Source organism: Lissotriton vulgaris, unplaced genomic scaffold, assembly GCF_964263255.1.
Source record: "Lissotriton vulgaris unplaced genomic scaffold, aLisVul1.2 SCAFFOLD_3336, whole genome shotgun sequence".
NCBI lineage: Eukaryota > Metazoa > Chordata > Amphibia > Caudata > Salamandridae > Lissotriton > Lissotriton vulgaris.
The window spans coordinates 28,252-52,059 of record NW_028252605.1 but is presented as its reverse complement, the minus strand read 5'-3'; the positions used below and the strand labels follow the sequence as shown (position 1 = coordinate 52,059).

General features: G+C 42.3%; 1 protein-coding gene across 1 annotated transcript in view; it reads right to left on the bottom strand.

Moving 5' to 3' along the window:
* The window catches only part of LOC147662098 (A disintegrin and metalloproteinase with thrombospondin motifs 20-like), a gene marked incomplete at its 3' end in the record, with an annotated part of 123,504 nt that extends 105,846 nt beyond the window's left edge, over window positions 1-17,658 (bottom strand). Inside the window, exon 1 of the mRNA XM_086951113.1 lies at window positions 17,413-17,658. Coding sequence (XP_086807239.1) covers window positions 17,413-17,503 — 91 coding nt within the window. The remainder of the gene's footprint in view (window positions 1-17,412) is intronic.
* Between the last annotated feature and the right edge of the window lie 6,150 nt (window positions 17,659-23,808).

The following is a 23,808-nucleotide window of genomic DNA, read 5'->3' as shown; positions in this document are numbered from 1 at the left end:
CTGTTTTATTTTACCTTAAGGCAAAGAGAAAGTGTTCCAAAAGGAGCGTCAGGAAAGTGAGAAAATAGTTAAGATTGGGTGGTACACTTTCTCGAGTCATCGGATAGTTCAAAGGTTGCAAATGGCATCTAATCCACCACCTCCTCACAACATTCCTAGGCATGGGAAGATTCGGCCAGAATAAAAAGGTCCTGCTGGAAGGGCTCCTTGCTCTTAATGGAAGAAGATGATTCATTCAGGGACTCTAGGTGGTAGCCAATGGCTGGAACTTCTTTCCAAAGGTCAAGTGTTTAGCCTCCTGTTTGCCTGCTTCAGCAACACAAAAAGCAAAGGACTCCTCACTCCAAGTGGGTCCAGTTGTCCACAGAGCAGTGGAGGCATTGCTGTGGAGAGCCCTTGTGCTTTGAAGCCTGCCCTGAGGTGGTAGGGGCAGCAGGGCTGACCAGGAGGAACCTTTTCAACTCTTAAAAAAGTTGCAATTTCTTTATTTTTTTCAGCCTTTGGTGGACCGGGACAAAGTGCTAAGGCTTCCATTGTAGTATCTTCAACTGTGAAAATAGTGCTGTAAAATAGCCTATTTGGCCCAAATTTTTCTTGGCGGTGAATCCACTCAAATTCTTTAGCGGAAGTCAGCACTACTTGTTTCAGCCCCTCACACGGTGGGCAGGGCTGGTATTTAAGCCCTACCAATTTCTAACACCACCAGCACTTGCATTGAAAAATAATTACTTCAAATTTGAAGAACATTGTTTTCTTCAAATAGAAGGAACTTAATTTTCCCAAATCCTACAGAATTTATATATACATCAATTTGAGCTCAACGTCTATTCTGACTTATTTCCACTGAAAATAAAATATACAATCATGGAAATGATACACTGATGATGTTTTCATAACTTGGAAGATGACGAACAAAAGTGACTGTAGAAATACAAAGGAGGCCCCCTTATCTGTCGTCATAGGGACAGGGGAGATATGTTGTCAACATAATTTGTCCCTCTAGAATACCACAAAATTGGTAGAGAGTAAAATAATGGTACCCAATTAGGACACAATGTTTAGCAATACCAATCACACAATTGTGTTAGAAGCAAGGGGCTGAAATACAATGTATGAGCCAACTGGTGCAATCAATCTCAAAAGCTTACACAATTAGAGCACTATAGCACACACAGCGCCAACTATCGAGTAGTGTAGCCTATGAACAGTGTTGTTTTGGAAAAAAGCTTTGGTTGAAAAACTGTAATTGCAAAAAAAGTAATTTTTTGTTTCTTTTTAGAACTTTGTCCTGAAGAAGGTTCAATATTGTTAACCTGTAACCGAAACGCCGCGTCGACCCATGTTCTTTTGACCTTTTGCACTTTTTAACCTATGTTTACTTCATGTGATTTTTAATGTTTTAATGAAATGTTCAATATACTTTATGTATATTTTTTAAAAATGAGTTGTTATCACTGTGATAAAATGTTTTCTTTTGAATAAATGCACAAAGTGTATATATATTTTTCCGAAACACCGCTCTCTGGTTTCTCTAATTTTTAATTTTAATTTCTTCTATTCAAATGATGAAGTGTGTGCTATAGTGCTCTAATTGTGTAAGCTTTTGAGATTGATTGCACCAGTTGGCTCATACATTGTATTTCAGCCCCTTGCTTCTAACACAATTGTGTGATTGGTATTGCTAAACATTGTGTCCTAATTGGGTACCATTATTTTACTCTCTACCAATTTTGTGGTATTCTAGAGGGACAAATTATGTTGAGAACAAAAGTGACTGAACATGAAAAATAGATTAATAGAGACCATCACCTATGGTTTATCATGACGTATAATGGAAATAGTCTGCCCTTACTGAAGTGCAGGATTATAGAATAACAAAGTGCATTACAATCTCACCGTTAAGAACTACCCTCCTCAGTTTTACAATAGTCAACGAAGAGCACTGATGTAGTTGGTGCCCCATGGTTAATTCCCTCACATAAGGAGAATCTATTCTGTGATTACATCTTCCCATATGCAAGCAGAATCAATTTCTAAGAAATTAGAGGCTAGACAATATAACAAAAGATTAATGTATAGACCTGGAAATAGAGCAGCAAATGGTAACAGGGACACCCTCCTGGAGAGCCATCCAAAATTAAGGGGTGAGAAACTCACCTAGGTAAACTGCATTTGGCCTACTATCAAATGGATAATGCACAGGGATAAACACAAATAACTGTGCCCTCAATACAACTAAAATCAAATAGGATAGTCTACTTTTCGCATTCAGCTGCAGGAAGCATATCAGAGACCACATCATGCATGTGTGACTGAGACCACCCCTTTTCAAAATTGGCCCCAATACTCTGGGGGCTACCACCAGTGGTAAGACACCACTTTTGTGAGTACAGTGGGTGTGAAAAAATATTAAACCTTGTAGAACTACATACTTAGGCCTAGGAAGACCCTGGGAATAAAGAGTATTTCTGAACTGTGGCAGTGACCGTGTAGCTTGCACAATTGTGTGCCTATGCGGTCACAGGTAAACTGGATTAACAATAAGTAAATGTGAGAAATTGAGCTGTTGGTTGAGTGGGGTGTTAACCCTGCAAAAGGAACAGCCATAATCTCTGTCAGGATGAACCGCTAAAGTCACTAAATGAACCTGTGCTTAAGCCCCTGGTAGCTTGGCACAAAAGGAGTCAGGCTTAATTTAGAAGCAATACATAAAAAGTGTTTATAAAGCACACAAACAGTAATAAAGTGAAAACACAACATCTGGCACACCACCTGACACAATTTAGAAAAATAGAGTACATATTAATAAATTGTTTGACACCAAAACAACAAACATCCAATCAGTAGAACTGGAGTTATGAATATTTAAAGTTTAAGGAAAAAACTATCATCCAAAACATCAAAGCACCAACTGCGGACATCGAGTCGCGAGAGACCGGGTCAAAATAAAAAATATATGGGGATGGATCACGAGTTGGATACAAGAAGTGCATTAAGTACGCCGGCGCTTACATTCAAACTTAGAAGAAAATTCAACAAAGATGTGTTGAGAAGTTAGAAGTTCAGTGGGGCAAGGATACAGGCGGGGCCCGAAGAGCAGGCATTGTTGGGGAGCCGCTGGAAGAAGTTGCAGTGATGATTTCCATATTCGTCTTTAGTCTCTTTTTTGCAAAGTCAAAAATCTTCAGCAGTATAAGTCTGAAAGCAGTTTTTAACCAAAAATATTATGAATTCCAAGTTTTGGATATTGGCTATCTGTGCCACCACCAACCAATGGTCCGGGCCTTGAGGGGACCACTTGGGGGTTATGGCTTACTCAGGCTTAGTCCAGGTGCAGGTTCAAGATGGTTGGAGCCTAATCAGGAGGTCAGCCAACTAGGCCTTGCTATCAATTTGGTAGTCCTAGGTTCAAGAATTGGAACAGGGCTCAAGCGGCAAGACTGGCCTGTGAGGGTTCAAGGCAGGCTTCAGGTAGCAAGCAGTCCTTTTAGGTGCAGTAAAGCAGTCTTCTGAAGTATTCAGCGGGCAGCGGCAGCAGGCAGTCCTCTGAGAGTCCTTCTGTAGGTCCAGTGAGTGAGATCTTGTGTTTATTGATTTAAGCAAATATGCAAATCAAATAGCACTTTCTAAGCATGAAGGTACGGTCATAGTCGAACATCCCCAAAAATTGGATTCTCCAATTTCAAATTAAGAAACCAAAGATCTCTCCCCTGAAAATTTGAGTTTGTCTCTGGAATTATTTTATCAAGGGGTCAAGAATTATCATATGATCCATCTTTTGTCCTGAATATTGTCTCACTGACGTCAACGTCTAACCCATTCTTCTTCTTTAGTTTTTGTTAATTGACTTGGTTTGAGTTCTGAATCCTATGTATAGGACAGACTCATTGCCTTGTTGATTGGAGATGGTCTTTGTACATCGAGAACCTGTTGTCAGTGTATGTTAGGATTTGTTTGATGTTATTTCTGTACCTCAATTTGTGTTTGCAATATAAAATCAATCATTTTTTGATACACCTGGGTTTTGAAATTGATTTTCTTATTGGTTCTTTTTTTAATTCTCAGTAATAGGTGTAATTAGATGTCACTATATCTATGACAACGTTATCTTGAAGCACAGTTTTCTAATGAAACCCTTGTAGGCATCTTTACCTTCTAACTTTGATACCCAAGCCCACAACGGTTGTTTGCGTTGCCTATTATTTTTGTTATATGTCTAACAGAAAAGCATAAAGACAAGTTACTGAGCACACATCCAGCATCCGTTGTGTAAAATTAACAACCAAACTACACCAGAAGAGGTGAATATTAGGAGGATCTGCATAGGAGCATCATTGAAAAATAGAAAACCAACAACCAAATGTTGGACTTTTCATCCAAAAACTTATATAAATGGGTTGAACAAAGATATAGCTTGGGCTTGAATTATCAGTCAAATATCTGTCTCTGCCAAGCACCAACATTTCAAGATACTCCTTCCCAGCATGTTGGTGCTGTCACCGCCCTCTAATAGGGCCTCTCAGGTGAGTCTATTCACCCTCAGCATGCTGGATCTTGCAGTCTTTTATTGCATATTAACACCCTCTGGTTTGTGTGATCCATTTTCCTCCAAATTACCATTAATTTCAAAGCCCTCTGATGGGCCTCCAAATGGAAAAATACCAGTTAAATTGATCAACTGCTGTTGCCGCTTTGAGGCTGCGACCAGTTCTGTGCCCCTGCAGTTCCATTATTCATTTTGTGGCGCTGCAATCCTCACGGCAGGACTGCCATCAATACAGGTTCCATGTGTGCCCAGAAACGAGGATGCACTCCTCAACAGTTTACTCCTTCACAAGCTCTTTATTCACAGCGCATAAACTGGCATTCACAAGTGAATGATTACACCGCTCGAAGTGTTCGGGTCTCCAGGCCCTTGTTCACAGGCTCCTGACGACAACCAAGTAACAACATTTCAAGACACTCCTTCCCTGCATGTTGATGCTTCACCACCCTCTAATAGGGCCTCTCAGGTGTGCCTATTCACCCTCAGCATGCTGGAACTTGTAGTCTTTTAATGCATATATATATATTTTTTTTACCTTATTGATCCCCTAACTCCTAAACTAAACTCAACCACTCCAAAACCCTAAATATGCCCTCACCACCCAATACTCCTACTCGCCCAGAACACTAAAAACACCCCTGCCACTCAATTACCTTCACCTACCCTACACTCTAAAAATACCCTTGCCACCCAAATACCCTTACCCACCCTAAAAACACACTTGCCACTCAAATATAGTTACCCACCCTAAACCTTAAAAAATACCCTTACCCTTCCTACACAGATTGATTTATCATATTTTAATTTACTGAAAAGATAAGACATTTAAAATATAAATAAAATATATTTGAGAATATTTATAAAGCTTTGAAAGTTTTTTCCCATGCCCTGTATATATCGTTGACTCTATTTTCAGGCTTAACTTGGAGGTGGGTTTTCTTGCTTATGTTTTTGTACCACCAAACTGTAACACACTGCACGGAGTGTTTATTGTGTGCTGCACTACAGGGTGAGAAAGCAAAAGACACTCAATTGATGGATGGTATGCAGAACAAATCAAAACATTCACCACCATTCAAGAGATCTGGATTAAATCCATCATTCCTTTGCTCACCATGCCACCCCAGTTTAGACCTGGTCGTATACAAATCAGTCTTGACCGTGTGCCTCTTGGGAACAGTCCAGCCCGAACTGCCAATCCAGGTCCTCCCTGGACCGGAAACAAGCATCCTAGGACCGGATTCGGGGTTTCATCCCTCTTCAAAGTCAAAGGGATATCCCTGGAAAGGTTTGTATGACAGAATACTAACACCCAACTTACAGTATTCCTATCTCACTCACTCACAGCATGTACTCAATCTATTGCTCAAATCACTGGTCACAAACTAGATTATAACGTTTACAGTCTTTTTAATTAAGAGTATATTTAAAATTTCAGTATAGAGTCAATCGGATTCTACTGAAAACATTTAACATAAAAACATCTCATAATATAAAAGAAGATTATTTTTAAAAAAACATAGTAAAATTACACTTGTACAACATATTAGAAAAAGAGATTATCAGATTCAATGGCCTTTACATAGATTCATTCGGACTTCCAGTATTTCAAAATGCAATATATCTAGAGTCTCCTGGGCTTTATTTGAATTCTATTATGGAAAAAAATGCGTTGACGCGTTTCGGTGTTTGAGCCCGCAGATGTGGTCACACCTTCATCAGGACAAAATAAATTTGCTTGGGATCATCAGGTTCGTTAGACCGGTATCCTTTCTGTATATTAAAAAAGTATCAGTCAATACATCTTAATGTTTGTATATTGACACCATAGTATAACATCACTGTCATATAAGATGGAACCAGTGCCATAATGAAGCAATATACTAATACCGGTGGAGAAACGTATGCGCCAATATACACAACAATGTTATTAACCGATATAATTACATGCTAGGTTGTTGACAGTGATGTTATACTATAGAAGTCCGAATTAATCTATGTAAAGGCCATTGAATCTGATAATCTGTATCAACAATAGGTGCTCTACTTACAGTAGGGGTTTCTTTTGTTTATTTACTTGTAATTGACTGTATGATTATCTCTGATGATTTATAGAATGTTTTTTCTCTTTTTCTAATATGTTGTACAAGTGTAATTTTACTATTTTTTTTAATTATAATCTTCTTTTATATTATGAGATGTTTTTATGTTAAATGTTTTCAGTAGAATCCGATTGACTCTATACTGAAATTTTAAATATACTCTTCAATAAAAAGACTGTAAAAGTTATAATCTTGTTCGTGACCAGTGATTTGAGCAATAGATTGAGTACATGCTGTGAGTGAGAGAGATAGGAATACTGTAAGTTGGGTGTTAGTATTCCGTCATACAAACCTTTCCAGGGATATCCTTTTGACTTTGTAGTGTCTAAAGTACCATGTTCCCTGGAACCTGTGGGGTCTTCTCTCATACTCTTTACTTTATTCACCCCTCTTCAGCCAGGATAGCTTGAATCCAGTGGCACAGTGAGCCCTCGACCCACGTCTGAACATTTCCAGCGCACTCAGGGCGAGAAAGCAAAAGACACACAATTGACGGACGGAATGCAGAACAAATCAAAACATTCACCCCCAGTCAAGAGTTCTGTGTTAAATCCATCATTCCTTTGCTCACCAGGCCACCCCAGGTTAGACCTGGCCATATGCAAATCAGTCTTGACCCTGTGCCTCATGGGAACAGTCCAGCCCGAACTGCCAAGCCTGGTCCTCCCTGGACCAGAAACAAGCATTCTAGAACCGGTTTGGGGGTTTCACCCCTCATCAGCCAGGATAGCTTGAATCCAGTGGCGCGGTGAGCGCGGGACCCATGTCTGGGCATACTTGGGGCACTTAGGGTGACAAAGCAAAAGACACACTGGTAGCGGCATGACAAGATGGTTTAAACGTAAAAAAACTCAAATAAATTGGGTTGAGTTTGGGCAGTGGTAGAGAATGAGAAAGGAAGAGGATGATATTTTAACAAGTGCTGTTCACAAAGATCATTTTTGTAAGAAAGCAGGTTATTAGTTGAGGAAGAATGTCGGCTCTCCAAAAAGTAATACGGCCACAAATCTAACAGGTCAAACACAAAGTTAATTAAATAAATGTGGGCTTAACCACCTGGTAGCTGTGACACAGAGCAGCCAGGCTAAACTTACAGAAAATGTGTAAAGTATTTAAAAGTACCAAAACAATTGGAAAGTCATAACAATACAATAAAAAACCCACAACCTTGTTCTAAAATTAATTTAAAAAGTGACACAATATTATTCAAATCCTATTAGGGGAACGGGAGATATGGATTTGAAATGTTTCAAGTTAAAAAGCACCAAGGAACGGTATAGGATCTATTGATGTGGTTGAATTGACCCTAGGCACAAGTTGAGACTACACCCAGGCTTTGCCCAGTCAGTTGATCCTGTAAATATGTATCCTCTAGCTCGGCAAGATTAAAGGCTGTATCTAACAAAGTCCTCTCAAAGTTGAATATTCACTGTACAAGACCCTGCTAAATCCTTTGGCTTTGGTGGGGAATGCTCCAAGAAGGAAAAATGCAACTTTCATGCCTGCAAAAGTCATGTCATCAGCTATAAACCTGAATGGCCTTTTCCAAGTCAAGGTTGCTATCTTGGAACGTAATCTCTTTTTTCTAACTCAAAAATCACAGTGGGCTACTTGGGATTCTGATGCCAGGCAGGGTGTTGAGAAATCAGATAACTTAGCCGCAGGTGTCTGCAGAAGTCCTCTTTCAGGCAGCAAGTTCTTCGAGTAGGACCAATCCAGTTTTCTTGCCCGCCAAGTTTACACCTTGGTTTGATTGTCCTGGTGGTTAGTCCCTGTCCTTTAAAGATTTAAATATTTTTTATTCAGTTACTTCTTTCCGGAACAGCTTCTCTTAATCACTCCTAAGGCTCCCGAGACCTCAGAGATAGCCCTTATAGACCAGTTCCCAGTAAAGTAGAGGCCACCACCGGGGCCCAGTTAGGGTCAACTTGTAACTGGCCAACTGGTCACTTCCAAGAAAGGCCTCTTGTGGTTTGGTGTGTCTCTTTAGCCACACTAAATGACAGCCTACTGATCCTTGGTGTCCACTTCTCAGTCCTAGATACAAGTGAGGACAGGTTAAGTCTTTCAGGCAAACTAGCCAATGGGTGGGGATCAATCCTGGACACTACCTAAATAATGGGTAAAACATTCTAAAGGGCAACTATTCCCCATTTTTCCAACACATCCTGCTTGCCTTAGTGGAAACTCTTTCAAAATGCACCATTGACAGGGAAAACCGAGAAGAAACAACGTTTCTCTCCCACGGCAGCAGTTTGTTGTCCACCCAGGGGTGTGGCCAGTGTAGTGAGAAATCCCCTACCACTATTCCACACCAAATGGGTATAGAACAAGCCTCCTTCTCCTGTAGCCTCTCTCCCACCAAGAATGGAGTTGGGATGCTGGAGTGTACAATGGGATCAAAGGCTCCTCTTCCCCTGGTCTCATTTTATACTGAAGTGTGGATGGACAGGTCAAACCCTGGTCCCTTTCACATTAATGAAGTTCTTGGACTCTCCCAAATGGTCCTACTTGAGATAAACTGAATTGCATACCTCACACCCAAGCCATCCTGTCAAAATGTAATGTCTAGGCTATTGTTCCTGTTCTGAGAGCAGTTTCATACCTAATAGGGGAGTGAAACACTGGCAGAAAGGGAAGTCAAGGCAGGCTAATGCTAATTAGCCTACTGGAGCTTCTGCACAGCTTTCTGGAAGTCACTTTTCCTCAACAATTATCAAAAATTCAACTTCGCCACTGAATTTGATTTTTATTTCATGTTAAAAACATTGGGTCTAGTCTGTACCTTTTATCATGACAAACCTACATAAACATTTTAAATGATGTACTTTTAGTTGTTTTTTCTCATATAAAAAGTCATAGCACCTATTTAATGAAAATAGCTTTTGAAGGATAGATCTTATAGGAACATGCCAAACTTGAATGTATGTGTTCCATTACTAAGCACTAAACACCCTGCCTTGAAGGCTGCAAGGCCAACTTAGGGATGATGTATTCAATATTTAAAAGTAGTTTTCTGTCCTGTCCTGGTTTATTTTGACAAGTCCACTTGGAGGTTTAAAGCTGCAGCAGTTAGGCTACACATGTACGCCTTAAGTCATGGGGTTCTTCCTGTTTAGCCTAGTGAACTACATAATAGATACTGCTGTACACAGGTGACAACAATTTAATTCCCTGCCATTGGTGTATTTTCTGTATCGTATTGTTGCATTTGTTGCCCTTACTGGAAAGTTCAATTCAATTCAATTCATGAAGCTTTATTCGGTACATATAAAATGACCATAAAAGCACAAGGATAAAACACATTAAATAACAAATATTTACAAGATTCAGATGAAGATAATACCATAAAAAAGAAAAAAAAAAGTACAGACATGATTCTTAAAATACCATACTTTTTCGGGCATTAATAGACTGATTTAAAAACGTAGAAGTATAAAAACAGATATCGGCAGATTCCAAATTAAATATTAAACTCATTGCCTAGTTAACTGTACGCACATCATATTTAACAAACATAGGTTTCAGATAGGCAATACGGAAATTCGTGTACAGTTTACAAAATAGTAAAAAGTGCCAAGTGCTCTGTTTGGATACGCCATCACACAAACACGGCCCTGTCGGGTGTCTTTTAAGATTTGGTAGTGCCACTAGATGATGTGCTACTCCAAATCTCAGTCTGGTTAGCACAAACTTATGGGATGGCCTGGTCACCATAACTAGATAAAAGGGGAAACCTTCAGTAATGTTATATCTACTGTAAAACATGACAGTGGACATAGATCCGTTAGCTAATGCCCGCTTCCTTGCTCTGAAAGCTAGGAATTTGATTTTCAGCTCTGCTTTGGGTATCAGAGATGTGGTACTTGGGTTAATCAGAACGTTTAGGTTAAATATTTCAGAGAAACAGTCCACAAGATATTTCAACCAGGGAATTTTTAGACATTTATCCAATAATGAACAATCCTCAATTATAGATCTATTAAAAGACTTTTAATCCTGAAGCCAAATGGAACGCCAAATCATAAGTGGCCTTAAGGATAACAGATCAATTAGGAAATTAATATCCAATTCCCGGTGGATCAGCTCAGTGGGGGCGCTAGGAGGTAAGCATAAAAGCTTTTTTAAAAAGGAGTTTTCCTCCAACTGCAAGTTGTGGTCACATCTGTGACCCCAGACACCCGCCCCATATAATGCCGTTGTAACACATCTTGCTTAATAAATATGGAGCATATCTCTGGTACCTCTGTCCCCAACTTTTGCCGCTAATCTAAAAACACCGTGGGCGTTTTTAGCCATTTTATTGCGGATATTATTAAACTCATTGTTCCACTTTCTATCTTTTGAGAAGGTTATACCAAGATACCAAAATGTATCTACTTGTTGCACCTTTTCACAATCAATAAAAAAGGCATTAGAAAATTTGCTTTTTACCCCGCAAGTCATGGTGTGTGTTTTCCTTTGTTGATGATCAGCTTTCTATCTTTGATAAAGATAGAAAATCTGTCAATCAAACTCTGTAGTCCAAGGGGGGTTCTTGAGAGCAGTACGGCGTCGTCTGCATATAATAACACCGCACGGAAACACCCTTGATCTGGGGGCATCAGCATTTACATTTTTTAAAATTGCGTCTATTTCATTAATAAATAATATAAAAAGTAGGGGGGCCAGTACACAGCCTTATCTAATCCCTCGTTTGACACTGAATTTAGGGGTACATTCGCCTTTAGTGCCGTAGCGCACACATGTTTGTAACTTTTCGTACAGCCTGGCAAGGAAAAAGATGATACCCTCTGGCGCTCCTAGCTGTAACAAGGTTGGCCATAATAAAGTGTGGTCAACCATATCAAAGGCGCTACTTAGATCTGCGAAATAGAGATATAAAGAGCCATATTTAGCTTCAGTGTATTTACAAATCAGTAAATCAAGGTTTATTCACTGATCGAGTGTACCCCAGCCCTTCCTGAAACCGTACTGGCTGTCGGCCAAAATGTCCTCTTTTTCCACCCATTCTTCAAGTCTAACCAGCATCACTCTACTCATGATCTTAACTGAAGAGTCTAGGAGGGAAATGGGACGATAATGTTTTACATCGGACCTACTTCCCTTCTTGTGTATCGGGATTATGATCGATTCCCCCCAGGTTTCTGGGGCCTCAGTACATACTGCTGCATTAAATACAATAGTAAGGAGGGGGCTCCACATCTCTGGTGCTGCTTTATAAACATCGATAGGTACCCCGTCAGGTCCCTGGGCTTTTCGCCCCTTACTTAACCGTATGCCAAGCTCAACCGCACTGATAGTAATATCCAGTTGTAAAACAGCCCACCGCCTAGGGTCGGTGTCTGCACAGCTATCAGAGTTAAAGATTTCGGAGAAATGTGAGACCCATCCATCACCAGGGACATTGGCGGTTAATTCTGGTATATTTTCCTCTTTAAGGAAAGGGGAGTTTATAGTATCCCAAAATAGTGTATTATTAGATAACTCAGCGGCTTTGGTTGAGAGAGTCCCAAGCTTGCTGCTGCAACTCACCCTTCCTCCTTCTTTTTCCAAGCTTGCTTATACTCCAATCTTAATGCAATTATTAGATTGGAATCCCTAGGCTTTTTGGCAAGTGCATGTTTTAAGTCAGTTAATAGGGTAGTACACGTATGATCAAACCAACCTGGTCCATTTCTACGCTGTACATTTTTAGTTCTGGTGAACCTGGCATCAATAGATTTGTTAATACCGTTAAAAGCAGATAAAACCTGTTCAAAATCATACTATTATCAAGGATAAGGGTGATATCTATCAGGATTTCTTTAACAATAGAACTTATTAATTCTTCAGCTTTCTCCCACTATTATTGTAATAGTTTAATAGTAAAATATTGCGACCTTGGTCCTCCTGGAGCCATAGAATCTGCACGTGTTCCCACAGTCAAATACCTTTTTACATTAATTGGCCGCTTAATTGAAACTAATATCAGAAGGCCACCTTTAGCTCTCCCTGAATTAGAACCTTGCGCCAACAGATTATAAGATACAAACCCATTGTAATTAACATCTTCCCTACACCAAGTTTCCTGGAGGCAAAGAATGTCATTGTTATCAATAAAGTTCTTCCAACCCAGAACATTCCCCTTGGATTTCAATCCGGCAATGTTCCAGCTAACAATTGTTATACCTTTAGAACCACTTGTTCTACTACCAACCGGGTTAATAATTTCACTCAGGCCATCTGCCACAATGGGGTTTCCACTCAATATGTCCCCGTTATCATTAACCAAATTTGAATCAGCCGTCAGGAATAGCTCAGCGTCTATATACTTTCGACTTAATTCGATCACCTGGCTGTTTGAAGTCACACACAAGGGAGAACGACAGACCTGGGTAGGTCAATCATTTGAATCCAGGGAACTTAGGGTCTGATATCGGTTTAGCGTTGCTTTACGCCGACGACGCTGTTATTTTAGCAAGAACCCCAATCCAACTACAGCACTCGGTGGACTGATACTGCAAATATATGTTCTCCTTGAACTTAAATGTAAACATAAAGAAAACTTTCACCATGACAGTGGGACAAACAAAAATAATTTTAAAAAGGGCATTTACATTAATAACTCTGTCTTAGACACAACTTCCTCATTTATTTATTTATTTTGTGTCTTGTATAGCGCAGGAATTCGACCCCCGAAGGGGTATCTCCGCGCTTGCGTTCTTACCACAAGCTGGTTAGCATAAAGACAATCAGGCAGGAATGGTGGGAAATTACCAGGTCAGATACAGATGGGTCTTTAGGCATTTCCTAAATGCAGTCTGATTGGAGTTTAGCCTGAGGGTGAGGGGCAGGGAGTTCCAGAGGATGGGGCCTTTATACGATAAAGCTCGGCCTCCCTGTCTCATATATCCATACCTAGGGATCCTGAAAGATAGTAAAGTAGCATAGTCAAAAACCATTGATGCGAGGAAATTATCCTTTTTAAGGGCCACAGCATCGCTAACATCCTTTGCTCAAAAACTTGGGAAGAGATCGCCCAAGGAAATGTAAAAAATATTCCAGGCCAAATGCACTAGTGTTGCAAGCTACGGTGCGGGTTTGTGGGGATACTCAAATGTAGATGTAATCCAGAAAGTTGAGAACTCCTTTCTGTGCTATCTCCTTTTAGTCCCCAGAAGCACAACCACATATGGGTGCCACCTAAAACTAGGCATCAACTATATATCGGACTTGATAAAGATCCAGCCTATAATGATGTGGAGGCGCATCTGGACGAACGATCATTGCCATCTAACCAGAGCCCTCATAAAGGAATGTATGTCACTAGATAAATCCTATAAAATAAGGTGGCTGGAGTATGTAAAATCTTTCTTTAGCGATCTGGGCTCTCCAGGGTGCTATACCGAGCCGACAACGATCTCCAAAATTTCAAAGAAAGATCTTAAAAACTCATGTTTGTTACACTTGAGAGACCTTAGATTGGCCAAAGAAGTTGGAAAAAAAATCTGCACTACACTTACTGTCTATCCAAACCACTTTTTGCTTAGAGCCCTATTTAAAATCAGACCTTAGTCATTTTGAGAAGTTTCTATTGACTACATTTAGACTGGGTATTTTTTTCAGGCTTGTCTCTTTCCCACCCAAAATGATTGGTCGACAAGCCTTCCACTCTGCCCTTGTGATTGTGTTTTTAACCAAAGCAATATCCACACAGTACTGTTTTGTACATTTTTTGTTGCACCCCGTAGTCGCTGGATAATTCCAATATTAGAGATCATGGGTTTCAGAAGATGTCGCCCAGCACTACTGGCACTGCAATTGCTGGAACATGAACTATACGCAAAATCGATTGCCTACTTTTTAATATGTTGTATTAATCATCTTTCTAATCTTAATAGTGTGTAATTACTGTACCTTGAGCAATACATTTATCTGTGTATATATTAACTTTTAAAAATATTTTTATTCTATTTTAACTGATAATGTCTTTTTAAAATGTTCTTTTATGGCTTTCTTCGAAAACTGAATAAAGATAATTTTGATTTGATTTGATTTGAATAAGGTGACTGTAAAAGAAGCCATTCTCATCATGCGGTAGAGAGGATGCTCTTAACAGGACAGTTGCAACATGTTGGGGGTATCTAAAATTAACAATAACACAAACACCCATACAGTTCTTTCTAGAATTACCAATCCAATTTACCCTTCGAGTAGTTAATATTTGGTCAGAATACGTGATTGGGAACCCACATTGCTTATGCAGCCAGGAAACTGTTTTATTTTTAAAAGATTCATGTGATTCCTGTTGAGACTGGGCCGAGTGTTCAAAGGGTGGTACATTAGTTAAAACGACCACATAAGGTGCACAGTCGGGGGGGAAGGTTAATAAAACGACTTTTCTTAACTTCTATCGGCCCGCCATGCCATCTGGTACTGCTATTGCCTGCGTTTTTTGACATACTATTGGCAGGGGGTCAGTCGCAGCTACTTCAATTATACTTAACCCCCCATTGGGTGTCTTTAGGATGTCTTTGTTAACTACAGGACCCTTCTCGGCAGCCCCCAATCTTCCCGCCAGGTTTATGTGGGTATCCAAAAGGCCTCCTAGTCTTAATACTTCTGCAGAGATCTGGTCAAGTTTAGCCACTAGGGGTTTAATGATCTTTTCTATCTTCGCATCCATAATACTGACTAGGCGATCAAATTGCTCAGAATTCATTTTAACTGTGCCTTTCTTATCCATTAGCTCCTCGTCACCTATGGTACTTTTGGATGGTGTTTCTACTCTTTTTTTATTATGATTTCCCCCACTTTTAATTTGTTATTTCCTACACACCCTCATTGCTCTAGGGGCCGGGGAACGCAGTACTGGAGTATCACAAGATGTATCCAGTGTATCCTGATTGGACATTAACTGAGCTGGCACTTCAGTTGATGGAATATCAGGGTTCCCAGGTCCACAACTATCGTCTAATGCCACTACGGGCAATGGGGTAGATGGTGCAGGGGATATAGCAGGAGGAGCCCCCCGGCCTAATGATAATCACCGCTCATTATTCATTTTGTTGACCACTTTCACTTAGTAGTTATCCAGCGTGGCTGACACTGGTGGGGTTTTTGCAGCTTTTTGTTTAGACATTGTTGGCACTAGCGACAGATCCTTGTATATTTGAATTAAATTGAATTAAAAAGTGCTAAAGCTATCATAAATTGGAAAGTTCAATAAAATATAAAGTTTATATCACTTTGAGTTCCTATGGCTTACAAGTCCAATAATAGTAATAGGGTATTCTTCAAGTATCTCACTTTATAGGTATAGGTATCCTCGGAGGCAATAACCAGGGCCTGTGGCCCAGCCCAGCCTCGTCCTGCCCCGGACTGCCACAGACTGTCCCGCCCTTGTCCCGAGCTTCTCCTGCGATGCTCCTGCACGCGACTCACGGTGCGAGAGGCACTCTGGCTTCTTCAAGCGCCTCCGGGCGCGCTGCTGGCGTGAGTAATGTGCGCCGCCCCCAGGGCTGCTGGGATGTGTAGTTCGCTGTGCGGAACTACCACCGTTGCCCTCACGGCGTAGCGGGTCCAGCCTTTCCCCTCACGGTGTTTGTGGTGAGGTGAGGAGCCGTTCCCCTCACGACATGCAGGTTAGTCAAATCTGTGCCCCCCCTGGAAAGTTAAATATGCCTGTTCGTGTTTAATCAATTGTATCATGTTTTAGAGGTCAAAGCACATACACCTGGAACTTGACAACACTACTTCAGTGTGCAGAGATCAAAAACAGCTGCATCATTCAAAAAGAACGGGGTTGACAATGGAAACAGAAGCACTTACTCAAGCTCCTTTAAGTAAATACACCATCTGAGCGCCAAAAACAGTGATAGTAGCTGCTTTCTTGCGTGAGAGTGACAATATTATAACACAGAATGTTTACATTACGGATGGGGCCTTAATCCACAGGAAAGTCTTGTGGCCAAATTGACTTAGAGTAAGGTAGACATGCAGAGCATAGGCTTACACATAGATTTAAATAATCTAAATGAATCCTCTTTTTTTAACCGTGTGGGAAGTGGTGGAGAAAACAAGAGAAAAATAATTTCCACCGCAACACAATGTTAATAAAAATCCAAATATGGTCCTATGTAATTAATACGGAAATCACTCAGACCAACTCACAAATTAAGCGCCTACAACAGGCCCATTTTGGGACTCGTACGCTTGATGAAGAGCTACCCAGTGTTGAAGCATATTAACTCCCAATCTGTGACATTGCCTATTTTGCCCCCGTGAAATGATTACATTGCTATGATAGAACAGTTAACAGGGAGACAAAACACGAGGCGCGTGACGCAGGAGGGGTTTAACTGTATACGTAGCATCTATTTGACAGGTCTCCACCTGCCCAGTCTTAGCTGGACATTCGTGCAGTGCTGAGCATTTTATCCGCTTTGCCACCAACCACTGCTTCAGCGAAATGCGGGTATTTTCCTGGAGCAAAAATCACTGGCTTCATCTCGCAAACTGATGTTGACACCTAGTCTGAACTACAGGGTGCCGGGACATCTCTGCCCCACAAACCGCGGCTTGAGGAATTCCTTGAAAGCTGGCGCTGCTGCCTTGTAATTAACCTCGGCTACTCGAGCGTAAAATGGCAGGCACACGCCCCTCGAAACACCCCCTCTCGCCCCTACTCCGGCGGGTACCCCCTCGCGCGCCCCCTTACCGCTGATAACAGGGCAGGTAGGAGGCGAGGGAAAGGTGGGGAAGCTCCGTCGCTCTTCTTACCTTGTTTGGGGTGGAACGAAACTTCCCAACTCCTGCTCACCAGAAGGGAGAAGTGGCAGAACAGCCCAGCCAGCCACTTGCCAGTCTGCATGGTTCCGTTATAAAAGGGGCCCGCGCCCGTGCGTACAGCCAGCCCCGGCACACTCTCTAAACCCTCCTCCGCCTCTCGTCCCGGCTGGAATCCCCCCGCTGCGAGCAGAGCAGCACCCGCTCGCGCTCCGGCTGCCTCCCGCTGCACCGGCTGCCTCGCACAGCTCCTCTGCTGGCGAGCCCTCATGCCCGCCGCTCAGCGCCCACCCCCACGGCCTCAACACTCCCCCTGCGCTGCCTCCCCTATCAGCAGCAACTCCCTCCTTCCGTCCGCGCGCCGCTGCCCTCTGCGACGCCCAGTCCTGCTCGAGGTGAAGAGCGGCTGCTCCACAGATCCCTAGGTAAAGGAGGAGGGCCCCTTTCTCTGGGGTAAGTTACCCTCTGTACCCTGCTACCGCAAAAGACCAATCTCTAAGCACTCATGACATTGAAAACCGCCGATGCTCTCATATTTTGCTGCTTGTGTTGGGGATAGAATGATACAGTGGCAAGTTTAACAAGCATTTGCAATGCAATAGGTTTCGTTTTAGGAAAGTTTGAGCTATTAGTATTGTAAATGACAATTTTTTTTATTTATGTGTTGTTTTTGAAAATAGCTAAATTAATAGCTTTGTCATTTCCAATGCCAATAGTTATAACTTTCGCAAATGTGACACCTATAGCATTTGTAATGCAACATGTTTTGTATTTACGTGACTTAGATATATTTGATATTACAAATAACAATGGCTTTTAATTTTTTTAAATAATTAATACTTAAATAAAAGTGATTGTGATTTATAATGGCAATAGCTTAAAGTTTTGTAAACAACTTTTGTGAAGATATGTTCAGTGTTTTTTATTGTGATGAAAATCAAAGAACAGAAGTGAAATATTAACATCTTTTTGTGACATTTGTAATAAAGCTTGAAACATTGAGAGAACATATTTGAGCCAGTGATGCTGTGGGGGTGCTGAGTGATGTTGTTGTTGCGCTGAGTGATGCTGTGGTTGCGCTGAGTGGATGCTGTGGTTGCGCTGAGTGGATGCTGTGGTTCCGCTGAGTGGGTGCTGTGGTTCCGCTGAGTGGATGCTGTGGTTGCGCTGAGTGGATGCTGTGGTTGCGCTGAGTGATGGCAACAGGGGAAACAGCAGACCTTATAACACGTGGGAACAGAGCCCAACTAGTGTGGAAACGAGCGTGATGCACATGCGGATGAAAGGCTACATGTATTTTGCAAAACATTACTATTTGATAATATCCAAGTTTTTCATGCCCTTCTTTTTACAATGTTGCTCCTTAACATTTGCGCTCATGCACTTCCAGATCAAACACTGCAATTAGTGCAAAAGCCCCCAGTGCGCCACTGCGGGATTGGGGGCTCAGGAATCCTACCACCCTCCCGGGTTGGCCCCTGTCACAGACCATGGATTCTGTAGTTTTGGTCTGGCCTGATAGTTGGTAAGTGTTCCACTTACACTATGACTTTGTTTACACCATCGATCACTGGCATAACCATTGGCGCTGCTCGCCCATCTGGGATGGCATTTTGCAGACCACATCTACTTGAAAGGCTGGGCGGTGAGGGGGGGCGGCAGGCGTAAGAATTTTTAATTTGCTACTTTCAGGCCTTCGGTTTCCAAGCAACTGGGCTACTATATTAAGGCAACTTTTTTTTCGTTTCTTAAATACACATTCGCAACAGTAGATAGAGTACAACACTAACAGCTTGGCAAGGTCCAGTAAACACTTGTTTACAGTCTCAAGTATGTGCCAATTAAATTTTTTAGGGAAGGGTGGGGGGGCGGGGAGAGAATCGAATGCCTAACATGGTTTGAGGCTGTCTGGGCCCGGTATAGCATAAGCACCTTGGGGGTAGACTCTTTAGGGCACTACAAGTACCAGAATGCTTTGTGTTACATGAAACCCTAGCCTGCATATCGTCCCCTTTACAGGGTTGGTCGATTACTAGGCCATTGTAATATTAGACTGCCTCAGCAGACTCCGTATGGAGCAGGGAGGGGTGCGTTAACAAGGACCCACACAACCCACTAAATTAGTTTTTTTAAATTCAACAGCACCCTTGTCAAATACGACAAGTGGGAATAAAATGAGGCATAACTCACTTATGCACAGATCTAGATCGGTTTTGCAGGTGGAGTTTACGAGTTTTGTTGTTGTGCCCCCGGGTGACATGCAAGGTAGAGAGGCGCGTGGAGCACCGCAGGCTGCCTGTATACGGATACAGACACACGCCCAGAAACATCTGTATACAGACAAACGCACACAAACACATCTACATACTGAGAAACGCACACAAACACTTCTGTTTACGGACACAGACACACGCCCACAAACATCTGTATACAGACAAACGCACACAAACACATCTACATACTGAGACACGCACACAAACATTTCTGTATACGGACACAGACACACGCCCACAAACATCTGTATACAGACAAACGCACACAAACACATCTACATACTGAGACACGCACACAATCACTTCTGTATACGGACACAGACAGGCTCACGGAAACACATTAGTATACTGACACACTCACACAAACACATCCGTATACTAACACAGACACGCTCACACAGATTATCAGATGCACACATCAACACGTTCAGTCTGTCACTCAAGCACATCTGTACCACTTCCAAACCAGCATCCACGCATAATCATATCTACACACCTACAATCTGATAGGCACGTGCCGAAAAACACACCTAGATAAAAAACACTCCTTGACGCTGAAACCTTGATAAAAGCACATGTGTAATGTCACTGAGAATTACAGTTTCCAAAAGACACACACACACACTCATCTGCACACAGATATCTGTTTGGACACAGACACTCACAACTCCACGCACTAACACACCACACAGTGCTCAGAGGGTACACAGAAACACACAGTGACAGACACGCCCTGGAGCAGTGCTGCGAGGTGAAAGCTTACTGTCGGCATCAGTGCCATAGGGGGCTGCTCCCTGGCACCTACAGCCAGTGAGCCCCGAACTGCATGCACTGCACAGAGGCTCCAGTGAAGGAGACGTGCGCGCACGCAGGTCTGGATGTAACGACAGAGCTGCAGAATTACGGAGGGGAGGGAGGGCTCTATGCTAAGCACAGGGTTGTAGCTTAGGTGTTTTATGACATGCCTTTATTACATCAGCCACGCCCTTTTGAGAGACTCCGAAGTGTTTTCATCCCACTTAAACCCCTACCCTTACTAATTACTGACGCCGCATTTCTTCACAGATGAAATGATGAGTCTCTGGCCTGTAACTAGACAAGGACGGAAGAAGCGCAGCCCAGTGCTAGTCTGCTTCTACTACGGCTGCCCCCCACAGAAATGAAGAGCAGAAGCGAGGCACAGTTTGATTTGCCCGTTCTCCCTCGAACATAGTGAGGCCGGTCTTGTGACGTACTTTCCAGAAGACAGTCAGAAATATAGCTCCGAGGCGTGGAATGCAGGCGAGAGAGGCGGGCTCTACTTCGATAGGCAGGAGCCTGCGAAGTTCCGGCAGATTCCCCGCCTCTGTAGCAGGGTAGCGGTGACGTAGGTCGTCCGGAGCGCGGCACCTTGGAGGCAGAGTGAGCCCACAAGCAAGCAGGAATTCCAGGAGAAGAAAGAAGGGATTCCAGGAGTGATGCCGTTCTCGGTAGAGAGCAGGAAATGCATAATGGTGCGAGGAAGCAAGAAGAGCCCGGTGAGTGGGGGGGGGTGGGGCGCGTGTGTGGGTGTAACTGTGTGTGTGCGCATGTGTAGCTGTGCGTGTGTATGTATATGTGTGGCTGTGTGTCTGTTAGCTGTGCGTGTGTATATGTGTGTCTGTGTGTCCCGATGCATTGTGCCTGCGTGGGTGTATGTGTGAGTGCGCTTGCGTGAGTGTGACTGTGTGTGATTGAGAGAGGCTGTGAATCGGGGGCAGGGGATGTGCACGGCGCCGTGCGCGCCCACCATGACAAATCTGAGACAGCAGAGGCGCGTGGCCGAACGCTGTCTCAGATTCCCAAGAAACTGAATACAATAGTTGTCGAGCTAGACCGCATACTACGCATGCGCAACTCTAGCTCGACCTAAAAACCATGACATTGTTTGCTCCACGGTCTCAATGTTTCCTATTTGGAAAACAGAAGAAAATGTATTTTCTCATTTGTCTAGGTTACGCTCTGCAAAGGATGGGATCTTTCACCTTTATTCCCTGTCCACGGTAATGCACATGGCCACCTTTGGGAAATTTATCTTCCAAGCACGGGCAATGCTGATGTCTTCTACTGGTCGGACTAAAGAGTCTTTAGCCGGCTCATGAACCTTTTCCTTGGCATCTTGGCATTCTTGGAGCAACTATACAACTTGATTTGTTTGAAATTTTCTTGATTTTAACTTTCGTAATGTGATGACTTTTGTATTTTTGGTTTTATGTAATGGTTTTCAGTAACCAACAATAAATATCATTCATTCATTCATTTGTCTACCATTTCGTATTTCATAATTTACAAAAGAAATCCGAAACCAGTTAGCTCATGTTTTTGCCCTTGGACACACACTTTAATGTTTGCTCGGGTCTACATATCCTATCATATAGCCATTGAAAATGGAACACAAATTGATATTTGCCATTTTTGCATTGTGCAGAACTTTACCTGAACATGTTCAAAAGCAAGTCAGGGCATTGCCTGTCAGGAAGAGCGAGCGTAAAGAAGTATCCCAGGAGGTGAAGAGCCAGCACACCACAGACATACCGCTGAGGTATCACTGGTGACAAACCCTACAGCTCGCAGGAAAGGAAGAGGTGATTTAGATTCATGGTATAGTGTCTAACTTGCTATAAGCGTTTCTATCAGGAAATACTATACTTAATATTAGATAGCATGAGACGTGCCAGGCACTACCTCAGCAAATATCTTGTCCACCCAGTGCGCCGTGTATCTGTGTAGGTGATCCCCCAAGCCCGGAGGGTAACCTGAAGGCCACAAGGTCGGAGTCATCATAGGCCTCCCCAACCCATGCGCAGTGCTATCCTGCTGGTATCCTCCCCCATCCCCCTCCGGGCATGATTCGTGCTGCACTGTCAATGTCTGTGCAGGAGATCTTAAAGTGAGTACCTGTCCTTGAGAGAGCATACAAACTGCGCCTCACCCCTCGAGTGGTGTAGTTTCCTTGCACTTGTCCAATGCCTTTTTCGCCCATGTGCATGCTCCATAAATACGGGCCAAGACAAATTCCTTCCATTACTGGCATGGGTTGCTGCCACCTTTCAGTTGCTTAAGTGTGAGCTTAAGATGCTTCACAAGAAGCTGCAGCCTTTCTACTGAACTCCCAAAATAATGAGTCTGGCACTCACTAAGAGTGGTATACTAAGACATGTTAATGCAAATTGTTAGCCTGCTCAAAATAGCAATCAACCAGTAAACACACACACGTTTGTACTGTTTAATACACAGTTGTTTATTTGTAATCCAAGACTCCTAACATCCTGCATGAATGACAAGTCTTGAGTCCTGAACATTTTTGTTGTGTAATACGATACCGATTCGGGTGTCTGCAAATCTCCCAATAAAAGCTGAAGTAGAAACGAAATATGTTTTCTGCAGACTTTTGCCCCAGATATGTTCAGTCAAGCTAGAATCCCCAGACAGAAGTATGTACGTTGAGAGAAATTCGTCCCATCTTGTGTAAATTAAGTTTCTGCAATTGTCACAACATGCAGGTAGTTACACGCCATTCTTACTGTGTTCTCGCTGCACAGAAACGAATTCGAAAGCAATCCACGAAGTTTGTATTCAATGTGTGCTACCTTGTGCAGTGAGTATTAACTACTGGGAAGAGGCCTGGATCTAACAGTGCGTGAAATTGAAGTCTTGATTTGCCTATAGGTTGGCAGAAGATTAACCACTCTTTACCTAACACAACAAACTGACCATCATTTTTGTACATGTTAATTTGATGAGGATTCATTGAAGGGTTGCCTAGTTTAGGTGAGAGGGTAATAATTATAGTTTTTTTTACTCACCAGCTAGCACAGAGGCCCGTTTGTTATATTTTTTAGCTCTGGCTTTTGCCAAGTCCTTATGGTCAGGGACTACCGACCATCCCCCTCACCTGCCTTGTTCACCCCCAACATTTTTAGAAATTGGACATGAGAGAGGAGTCTCTTTGGAAGGCAGCAGGTCTTACAACCCCCCGGCCGTATTTATTAAAACATGAAAACAAATAAAAAATGTGAAATAAACAATATTTACACAATCATTTATGCAGAAAAACACAATTGACATTAGATTACAATCCATGTAGACAGGTATCAAA